This window comes from Achroia grisella, unplaced genomic scaffold, assembly GCF_030625045.1.
Source record: "Achroia grisella isolate CSIRO2021 unplaced genomic scaffold, CSIRO_AGI_Agris_v1 utg546, whole genome shotgun sequence".
NCBI lineage: Eukaryota > Metazoa > Arthropoda > Insecta > Lepidoptera > Pyralidae > Achroia > Achroia grisella.
The window spans coordinates 650240-662728 of record NW_026712931.1 but is presented as its reverse complement, the minus strand read 5'-3'; the positions used below and the strand labels follow the sequence as shown (position 1 = coordinate 662728).

At 29.5% G+C, this 12489-nt stretch overlaps 1 protein-coding gene across 1 annotated transcript in view; it reads left to right on the top strand.

The window, feature by feature from the left end:
* Positions 1–12489, top strand: part of LOC131848040 (collagen alpha-1(XI) chain-like) — a 224230-nt gene that overhangs the window by 31615 nt on the left and 180126 nt on the right. The window contains exon 3 of the mRNA XM_059197796.1: positions 3492–3964. Coding sequence (XP_059053779.1) covers positions 3492–3964 — 473 coding nt within the window. The remainder of the gene's footprint in view (positions 1–3491; positions 3965–12489) is intronic.

Sequence of the window (12489 nt, the reverse complement as noted above, 5' to 3'; positions counted from 1 at the left end):
GGCTATAAAGCATCTTTTAAACCACAGTACACAGTAGTGTATTTATTCTATTTTGATTTTACTTAAATTTACTTTGTCACAAAGTTTTGTTTCTTAATTATTAGAGAGACAAATTTCTTAGCATTCCATAGATTTACCGTACGGGAGCCGGGTTCAAAGTGTGGTAAAGTGGAAAACTCCGAGCAAACATTCCCGGGACTTGTCACCCGGGTGTAGGTTTAAGATGCCCCTTGTTAACGTACGTCAACACTCACCTTACCCAATCGTGTTTCTCTCCTAGCCCAGCCAAATCGAAGAAGGAGAGTAGAAATTACTGCACTATATAAATATATATTAGCTTTACCTTAAACGTTATTGATCGATAATAATATTGGTAACAGTTCATTCACTTATCTCTTAATATCATATATTATACGTATAGTCTAATTGTTTTACATATTTACCTTTCAAACAGTTAAAGAATTTCTTAGTCCAGTAACTCGTGATTTTGCTTTTCTAATAACAAAATTTACTCTTATTTTATAATCAGTATTACTACATATTAGTATAGATAATAAATTCTCAACTTTTATTTATCACTGAGTGCTTTACTGTATAATATAACATCCAAAAAAATTCATTATTATACATTAGAAATTACCATTATTGTATTATTTGAGTGTGAAAATTGAGTATCACAAAATGCTTAGTACCCTTTAAATATGGTAATCATTCCCACACACCATTTCCATACGCGATAAATATTACTAACTACCTTCAAAATGTTAATATCTAACACCTACAAATTGCTATGCAGGTATATTTGTTAACACCAAAACTATATTTTGTTTCAAAATGCTACCGTGACCGTCGCCATTAGTACTCGATCAAGATTAGCTAAAACAGCTCCTACTAATATAAAGGCGCGTCTTTGTGCCTCGTTTAGTTACGCAACAGATTAGTTACTTTACACCGCAACCTCAATATGCTAAATATTATATTATTAGTATATAGTCATTTATTGGGACTGTGAGGGGGGAAGTTACCTCTGAACTTCTCACTTTAAGAGAGTAACTATAGTGGTGTCCAAGTAAGCAACGTAGAATAATAGATTATCAAAATATATTTCTAAACAAGACAGAGTAATATAAAAACAAATTTAATATAATATACAATAATACAGATAAGTTATACGGATACATCAATACGACGACAGACGAGATGTAAAAAAACACTATCTGTTTTCAAATATTCAAACATACTTCTGCCATACTAGCCAGTCTAGTCATCGATTGTAAACCAGGGACGTGTAACAGCTAGTGTTAAAAATATTATTGAGATAAAGAAACAAATAAATGCAAGAAAGAACTGAACGTAAAACACACTAATCAACAATGAACGTGAAATTTTGTCTGTTTGTTAACATCTCACAATTAAAGATATGAACGAATTTCAACGAAATTTTACGTGAAGACAGATTGTGTTATGAGGGCGGTAGACTATCTTTTATCTAAAAAATTTAATGTAGTCACATTTAACAATTAGTTAAATGCGACTATGTTTAACTATGAAAGAATAAATTAAGAAAATGCCAGCATTAAAACCATTCGAAAACACTAATAATGGGGTAATCAATACTGTAATAAAATAATTCTATTGAGTATAATCAATATAAATAAATTATAACAAAATTTTACCAAGCTGAAGAGGAAACGCCACTACACATCCTATGTGGTTATAGCCCACTCATTCATAAACAAAACATCTCCTATAGAAAGTTTACACTCTATTCTGACGCGATAAATAAGCTCCTAAGAATATCCTTCAATTCTTGTCCCTGACGGGTCTAGGTAGCGAATTTTGAAAAAGGATGAGCACAATAGGTCTACATACGTTGCAGTACTACAGTTCTAAAGCACCGGGAAATAGCCCAAACCCCTAAATAAAAATATAAAGAAGCAGGTAATCTATACATATAAATAAAATTGGAGTGTCTGTTTCTGATATTGAAATAACCGTTTTTTACTACATGCATATAAATATAATACATAAATATATATAATATATAAATATGGTACATACACCAAATATTTTTTTTTACAGTTTTTGTCTATCTGTCTGTCAGTCTGTTTGTTCCGGCTAATCTCTGAAATTATCGAATTTTGACTGGACTTTTTTTGGCAGGCAGCTAATGTAATAAGGAATAACTTAGGCTACTTTTACTTTGGAAAAAGAACTACGCTAATCTACGTTAACTGCTACGCGGACGAAGTCGCGGGAACAGCTAGTAGTAAATAAATGAAGTTGACTTGCTTCTAAATCTGAACGCACCTCGGCGAGTGAATAAGGCACTACTAATTCAGCAATTTGTTTGCTTCCACTTTGACAAATAGTGATAGATAAGAAATTCGTGTTAATGGAGATGTTTATGCTTTAAAAATAAACCTTGTTTTATTTCGCGGTAGGTGTTATTTAACAGAGTTATTTAGAGAACATTATTGTGTTCTCAGCTGAGTTTTTTCTATGAATACTTTACTTTTACTTATTGTACGACTACCGTAAACCCGATACTTCCTCTAAATAAACTTTGGTCTATTTTTATTATTTTTGTTGTTTATAAACTATGTCTTGTATTACTCCAATCGTGACCGTAACTACCGACATAAAAAGGAAGAGGTTTTAAAATCATCTGCTTGTTTATTGTTTGTTATCTCAAAACATTTTTAGTACCTCGATGATTTTTTTATTTGAAAGCGAGTCACTCTCATATGTTACTCTGATATCTTTAGTAATGCCTATGTAATTATCGTCAACTACATTGATGATATTCTCAGCCTATTATGATTTGTCTACGTATAAATAGTTAACGATTAAAGTCAGTTTTTTCATGGCCTGAATGCACGTATAAATATTTAAGAAACTAACATAATTAATCTTACAGGTAACACACTTTTAACAAATATTAGTTGCGATATTATGATATTGCTGCATATATATTGTAGGCACTTTTTAAAATATATGATAGAACATCTAGAAAGCAGTACATATTCGTATATATATAAATGCTTAATATATATTTAATGCCATATTTAAATAGCAAAATCCAATCAATTATTATTAAAATATTAAATGTGTATATAGTAGAGTTTTAGAACTTCCTCTCTTTCACAGTTTGTAAAAGTTGTATAATAGTACGGTATTTCTCTATGTTGTGGACGTCGATATACCTTAATGTCATAATGTTCAGTATTACCATAATAAATTTAACTATTAAACGTATAGATACATTTATACTGATAAGTAATAATTCTTTATTTAAACTAGGTAAAAATTAACAATTTGACCCATAATTCCATTTCAAAATTAGGCATTAGATAAATTCTTCTTCTTTATGTACTTTGCAATGTTTTAAGTAAATAGTTCTACGCTTTGCCAATTTAAAAACTAATAATATTAGAAATATGTATAATAAAACCGATATATGAAAATAAAATTAATTACATTTGTTTCAGATTACAACATTATAGACTACTACAAAAGAAAACTTCTCATGGATCCTGAACAATATAAGGAACCTTCGCACTTTGCCCCCTCCGTATCCATAGATAACAATTATTTCTTTAATAACCAACTATCTATTCCGTTTACGATAACTTCTACCTTCAGTTCCAGTTTTAAGGGTTCTTTTTGTGTCTTTACCATAAAGACCAAACATAAAGGTCATGTGATTTTAAACCTGTGCATGAGCAAATCGTCTTCTACTAGTATGACGATAGTTTTAAGAACTAAGAACCAAAAAAGAGAATTATTAATTGATACAACTTTTACTAATGATGATGCAAATATATTAATATCAGTGAAAAAAAATAAAGTGACTTTGAAATACAAAGACGAGGAATGTCCCGAAGTTGATAATGAAGATAGTGTAATGAGAGATCTAGACATGTCCGAACATTTGTTGCTGCAAATAGGAGATTCCACACAGGTATATACCGATGTTTCATATATTATATACAGGTAATAAATTATAAAGATAGTAATAAATTGTCCGATACAAATATTTGTATTCATAAACTGTTTGTATTGAATATGGTATGTCCTAGCATTTAAGGCAATAGCAAAAATATTAATCGACATCACAGGAGACCGAAGAGCTGGCAGCTATCTCAGACAAACAATTAGTCCAGCTATTCAAAGGGTCCACGCTTCCAGTATCTTCAGAACTTTACCTAATGGGACTCCTTTTAATAATGTATTTTAGTTATTATATTCTATTTATTAGGGTTTTTATTTTTAGGTTTTTGTTCTAGTATAGATTAATTTATAAAACATTGTTTCCTACAGATAAATTTCTTTACGTTTAACGTCACGATTATTATCTGAGATGTGATAAATGCATTATCAATTGTAGTTATGGTGAAGATGAGTTCAAATCTGACTAATTTAAAAAACTATAATGACTAAATCTGCAGTGATAGAACACTTATAAGTAAATATTAATCCGAAAGGTGGCTCACCCACTGCTTTAGTTGGATTCCATATAGTCTAATGAATGAATTATTGTAAATATATACAAGCATATTTGAGATGAATACGTGCTGAGTTTCTTGTCAGTTCTTCTCAGCTCTAAACTACTCGGTACTGACAATAGATTTGATATATCGTAAGAATCTCTAATAGACCTACATGATAAAAATATTTTGACTGGATTTGGTTTAACTTCGCTAATTGGGGGCATGTTTAGTGTAGTATTCGTCATAGTGTCGACAGTTGTGTATATACATACAGCTATATAATAAGTTAGTAAATTTTTAGAACTTCAAAGCGTAAGTCATTGTAGATATTAATCTGCAGATATGACAGGAAATATAGCTAGCGCAGTGCCTGGTAAAGGACATATTCAGAATGATATAAACGCTGATTCAAGCAGCCGATTCAATACCGATTCGAGAACATTATTTTAAATTTATATATGAAAGACATACATTTATAGAACAAATAATACAGAGTCCTTTATAAGTACAAATTATAAAAAAATATTTATTTTCATATAAATACATGCAAGACTGTTATATACAAATAATATACGATGAAATTTTGGGAGAGTACGTATATAATAACTATAATAACCATACGTACGTATATATACGTATTTTACGAAAAAAAAAACAGTCATGGTGACCTGACTATTCTCTTTAATATAACATGTACATGGAGGAAACATCTAGCTTTTAATAAATAAAAATAATGATAAGTTATTTATTATAACTCTGAACAATTGACACAGCGCCATCTAATTCCACGGTAAGCAGAGATTGTGTTATGGGTACTATGATGATGGGTAGGATGACTGATATAAATACTTAGATATTTTTTGATAAATACATACATAATATACATAGAATACTCCCAGACAGATACAAACAATCATAGTAATGAATACAAATGTTTGTACCACGCGAGAAATCGAACCTAAACCATCAGAAGTAGCGTTATGGTAAACCGCTAGACCACCGAAACCATCTATCAAATAAAAATACAATATTTCTGTCGACAGTTGAAATAACGCATGGATGAACTACCAAAGTATTTTCAGAGTAAAATGTGCGCTTTAGCCTATTATAAAATGTCGACGTTTCCAACTATAGAGGAAGGAAGTAGTTTGTTCGTGAACATTTGTCATTTTTGAACTTGCACAAATGAGATTTTCAGGAACATGCGTTAATATTCATTACTGTCGTTGAAATACCTTCTATTCTATTTAAACTCTTTTTTTTAGATTTGTTTTTCGTTATATAATGGATAAAAAATACTTTTCGGATTTCAAAATAAATAAAAAAAAGGCATCTATACATCGTAAGATTGCTTGAGATGTGTTTTATTTAAAAAAATAATCTGCTAGTATTACGTGCCATGTAAATTGCACTTATGAAGAGGTTATTTTAGAAGAGATAATCAGAGACTTTGCTAACTTGCAATAGAATTAAATAACATGCTTTTTTTTTATTTTTTGTTTATTTCCACAGACAGCGGTCCGTGCCTTTGTTAATTTTATCTATCTCCATTTTTTCTTCTACTAACATTTTATGATATACCGCCCTATACACATATTGTAAATTACAATTAGAATCTAATCAAACTAAATCAATGAATTATACTTAATTAAAATCAAAACAAACTTAGACCGAATAAAACCCAAAAACTATCAATAAATTAAATTAAATTAACATTATATAATAATAAATTCAAGTTATCGATAACACGATTTAAACCCAGTTTTTTACCTAATTAAATGTAAGTTTTTGAATTACCTTATTATACTATATAATATATTACCTTATATACTTCCAATAATTAAATAATTCCAAATCAGATCTATATTACCAATAATTAACGGAGACGATAATGTATAACCAAGATAATTAAACTAAGTAATAAGCAAACTAACAAGGATAACTGTATTAGTATAATAGATTACAATACATCTTATAATCTATACATATAAATAAAATTGGAGTGTCTGTTTGTAATATAGAACTAACCATTTTTTACAATTTTGGCCTGTCTGTGTCTGTCTGTTTGTTCCGGCTAATCTTTGAAATGGCTAGACAGATTTTAACGGGACTTTTTGACAGGTAGCTGATGTAATAAGGAGTAACTTAGGCTACTTTTAATTTAGAAAAATAAAGTGAAATTCCACGCGGACGAAGTTACGAGTACAGCTAGTACATATTAAATTCAATAACTTGACTAAGAAACACTTTATTTTCGTACATCTTTACATCTTTATGTATATAGGTAAAATGTATATATATATAGTTTATTATCCATCCATCAATTACGAAATTTTAATACAATTTTTAATAATTTTATTTACATTTTCTTTCCACCTGTTTACAATATTTGTCCTGACTGGCTGACTTATGATCAATGACTCATTGTCTTATCTTATCATAAAAGATGTTTTTATATGATTGCTTTTACAATGTAAACATTATCACATGATTTTGGAGAAGGTTTTATTTTATTAAAGTAATTATAAACAATTCTTTGCAAGTAAATGTAAACACTTCATTCATATATTGTAAAATCGTTAAATTGCTTTAATTAAAGATGGCCAAATAGACTAAAATTAAAGCATTTAATAGGCAACATTGGAACCCTAAAACACCTTTATTTCCATATAAAAAGCGTTAAGTTTAACTGGATTCGCGTGACATTCAACCATTTATAAAAGTTAATTACACCAAGAAATTTTACTTCTATGATAAGCCAGCGCTTTTATATCTGCAAGAATATGGTAGACTATATGTCTACAGTTGTGAATAGTAATTCATAATTTGTATAATTTTGAATGGTTGCCATTGGGAATAAGGTAAAGAAAGTTTAATATTTAAGGTAAAAAACATAAAACATATATGGAAGAACGGGGTAAGTTTGATTTAATCTAGCTGTACTTTTATTTTGAACTTCCATAGTTAAATATTTTTTTAGTTATTTATTTTATTTCCACACTTACACTTACTTTTATTATTATTGATGTTCTCTGTAATTGGTGTTCTCTGCAAGAAAATTTCCCGAGGTATACTTTGCACAAAGTAGTTTACGCGTTGCCTCTACATTACTTATTTTGCCTTTATGCAGCTTGATTTGAAGCTGTTTCAATTAAGATATGGCAGCGAGACTGCAGGCTATGAACTGATGATGATATGACTACTGAATTCATCTTCCCAGTGGCAACACATAAGAGATAGGTACAACGAGCATCACTTGATGATGTTATATCTGTAGTGATCTTCGTGTACATAGAGGTGCCTTATAATCTAGTGAGCGAAATGCTAGTTTGCCAGTAACATAAAAACTGGAAAGAGTTAGAAGTTTGAACTGGTCCGAAAACTACAACTGATTAAATTTAGTTTAATTCCCGCTTACGCTAATGTTGCCAAAAGCCGAATATTAAATCAGCCGTTATGAGTTCATTAAGCTAATACTACGCTACATTTTCATGCTCGGATGTAACACGTGTTACTGAATTATTGTTTATACAAATTCAGTAGAGTAAGTTCAATTTACGGTCGCGTTGTTTGCCCGCGACTCGCTAATTGGAGTTTGAGTTTATAACGCATGTGTGCGTTAGCATTATCTGCTTTAGGATTTGCTGATTGTATTTTAACCTGACGATTTGTCCGGTTGTGTAAAAAATATTATAGTCTAACATTTTCATATATAGTTTAAAAATGATCAGCATAACGGAAAAAACATCAAAAATGTTTAAAAAAGTTCTTTTGAATTTATAAATTATTTATATATAATATATTCCTTAATAATGTAATGTCTTACATCAGATATCTTTCTCTCGACCGAATTTAAGTAGAACTTGTCATATGGTGGTCTGTGACGCCTATTTCAGCTGCCAAGCAGATTGCTTTGTATGCTGTGTTTCGTTTGAAGGGTAATAATATTATATAATGCAGTGAAATTATAATATTATAGAATACGAGGCATGACATCTTAGTCCTCCGAAAAGATAACGTAAGAGTGGTAGATAACATGAGCTTCGTAATGCTTTTTTTATATGAGTAATACCCATGACAATTATTACCCAGCGCTATCTAGTTCCACGGTAAGTAGAGCTGTGTTATGGGTACTCGACAACTGATATAAATATTAAGATTTGTTTATAAATACATTCATAATATATATAGAAAATGCCGATGCCAAGCTGATACAAACAATCATACTCATGAATACAGATGTTTGTCGTGCGAGGAATCGAACCCACAACCATCGTAAGTAAAGCATTGTGCTAAATTGCTAGACCACCGAGGCCGCAATATATGTACACATAAGGTTACACTCAGCATCAGGTGGTATTATCTTCATTATCATTCCATTCTTGTTTCTCATACCAATTACATAAAAAAAGTTTCATTTAATAAGGTTTTTCAGTTCTGTCTATATATTTTTTATAGTAGTATTCGAAATGACGAGGGGACCGGTAATAAATACAAACAGTTTTTATATTTATTTGTGTGTCCATGTCTGTATTATTTGCTATTCTTTTAATTTTATATTGTAGTCGATTCAAAGCAAATTCAATTTTCTCTTTTCACGATCCATTTCTTATTTGTTGTTTCATTCAATAGGACAATAATGTACAGAGCACAATGTACTGGCTACTTTACGATTCCTTCTATTTGGATCGGGCGTATAATAACATCTTGTGGCCTGGTATTCAGTTTCTACATTGCACAAATAGAGAAATGTAATATATTTATATTTTTAAGTTAGTCCGTATATTTATTATGGCCTAAATTTATGATCGTTTACCATAACTATACTCCACATTATAGATTTATTGCTGTAATAGGAAAAAGATAAGCATAAGGGATTGATAAGGGATATGAAAGTGTGAAAACAATGAAACTTTTTTCTTTACTCTTTTGAGTTAAATTATTGAATATTTCTTCTTTATTTCGTCTATAACATACGGACGAAGTCGCGGCAGAGTTAGTTAGCTATATTTTTGTCTTTTAACTACTCGTATACATTTATATGTGGCGACTTTCCGACGTTTGAAAATCTGTTTTGAAAATTAATAATATGACTCTTTATCTATAGATAAATTAATTTTCATTTAGTTTTTCTAGCATTACATTATAATTCTCAACTAGAAGAATATTCTAATAACGTTGAACTGTGATGTTTTAAAGTTATTACAATATTCTTATTTTAGATATAATATTTAAAAGGAGTTTTTAATGCTCATTAAATATTATATGAAAAGGATAGAACAAATGTAAAGTATTTTAATTTTATTATATAATTACATGCACACCGCCTGTAATTCTCTCATACTAGTTATTCTCTTTATTTTTGTTTTTTTCCTTTTTATCAGTTCAATGGACTTTTAAAAACATGTATAATGATAAAAGATATAAAACGAAAGAATAGATACGTGAGCTTCTTCTAACTTTAGATATGAATGTGGACATATTATTCTATTTATGTATGTATAAAATAAGTATCCAATTATATTTCAAATCCAATTACAGTGTATCTGAAGACAGACGGTGAGTCATGCTGAAAAATAAAAGATACTTTTGCTCCCTTTCAAAAGGACATAACAATATACAATATACGTATTCTGGCAATAATTTTACGGTGTTATAGTTGAGATAACAAGCGAATTCTTGAACTGAGCGGACTTTATCGTAAGCTATTTATTTTCTAGCTTATATTCTGTCTCAAACACTGACCGGGTTCAATGTTGCCGAAAATTTTATTCAATAAGCTATTTGCTTCACCTGAAATTACGATTTATTTGTAAATAGTAAACTAAATAGAGAAAAGTTTGGCGATTTATTTTTATTTACTTTGAACATCCTAGAGATAGAGAGAAAATCTCTATCATTTAACAAATTATGGTCAAATTGTGCTTTGTAAAAATTGTTTTTATTAGTTAAGTACCTCTGAATGGTTATCCGTAAAATTATAGTTTTAAATCTTTTATAGTAGTGAACTGATTTCGTTCCAAAAGTTATTAGGGTAGCCTAGTTTAAATATAGAGTATGTCGAAAACCTATTCAAGCATTAAAAATGTCTCATCTGAAATGGCTTTTCTTGATTTGCTGTGAAATTTAGTTTATATTAAGAAAATTAACTTTATGCAGTACTATGACATATAATATATTCTAATGAAGCTTAACAGTATTCTAACAATTGACATACATAATAGCATGCTTCACTATTGTTTCCACGGCATTACCTACAACTTCGTACATTTCCGGAATACTTAACTCCTGGATGGCGAAGTTAACGAATTGTAGTGCGCAAGTTAAGTCACGTAGTATGGGTGCAGACAGAAAAACTTTACTGTACCTGTCTGAACAACGCACACATAACCCCTCACTTTGAACTGATAGAGAGTGGTTTAAGTGATGAGCGGTAATTTGGATAGCATCTAGTAATATTATGAATCTATAGAATTGAAGTTAATGGCCGCAAAATGTATCGTGATGTTATTAATACAGGATACAGTCTATTTGTGTACCAAATTTTTTCATTCGAATTTTCGGGTTTTTGGGTTGCCATTCCTGAGCACTAAGATATCATGCATTTTATTTTATAATTTACAGTTCGTATTTATATAATTTTGACAGATTGCTGAGCTCAAACATACCTATCATCACATTATTAGTAATTTTATAAGAATCGATGGCAAGATGATATCCTCATAAAGTTATTCTGTTATTAATGTAATTTGTCAATTTGTATGACAACTTATTAATTAGTCAAGTTACTTGACCAGAAATGTAATGTCGAAGTACGTCTAAAGAGATGACATCGCCTACAAATATAAGATACCTACCTAGCTATTCCATGTATGTCAAATATGACCATTGATTTAGCTTTTAATTTACTAAGAGTTAAGAAAGACACAAAATTTCAAGAAACTTATTTTATTACTACTAAATAAAGGACAAAAATGTTAAACAAATATATATATATATATATAAGTAAATTTAAATTTAATTTAAATTCCATAATAGTCTTTAGATAGAGTTGTACGTTTTTGGCCTGCCTTCAAACCGTTAAATAATCTTACCATTCTTCCTGAAGTGATTGCTTTCTTTCACTTCATTGATACTAGATCTTTGACCTCTATTGCTTAGTCGTACTAATAGAATACAAATATGTATTCTATAACTTAGTCATTATAGTTTAACACGAGTTCTTTAAGTTTGTGCATGTACAGTAAAATATCTGGAGAATATATCATTCACCGCTACCGCTTATGAATTATGTTAAAACATAAAGTAAGATACCAAACGGCGGTTTGGGACTCTTTCTTGGGATTTGAGTGGGGTTTCTTGGTGTAGTCCGTTTTGTTTTGTTTTGTTCGTAGTTTCTTTTGGAAGGGCTTTAAAGGTAAAATAAAATATTTAGTTTTTTATAGAATACATATCTAATATTATTAATTCAAGATGTTTATTACTTACACGTTTTTGATACATCATCCTAAGATATATTAAAGAGATGAGATACGTAAACAAGAAATGAATATATTTACCATTCAATAGCATTATGTATTTTATTTAATATTACTTATATAGTATGTATGAAATTCCATAAAAGGTAAATGATAATACAAATAACAAATTGTATTATTTTTTTTATAAATTCAATGTATAGAAATAATGTTCGAATTTTTTTTTAAAGTGTGTAATTTTATCATTTTATAGTGAAAATTTAATTGAAATTAGGTTAATATTATTTTGATAATGACTTCTTTTTAAATATGAATTCGAATTCCGCATAGTTTTATTTATGACATCGGGTTTAATAAAAAAAGGTACCGTTAAGTTAAGGTGCTCTTTAATGAGCCATTCAAGTTGATTAAATAAAAAAAACTATATCTTAATAATACATTTAATTTTTTTTTTAATTCTACACTTTTGTTGAAGCCCCCTTTTCAGCATAAAAATGCTTGTGCCAGGACTTTTCCAC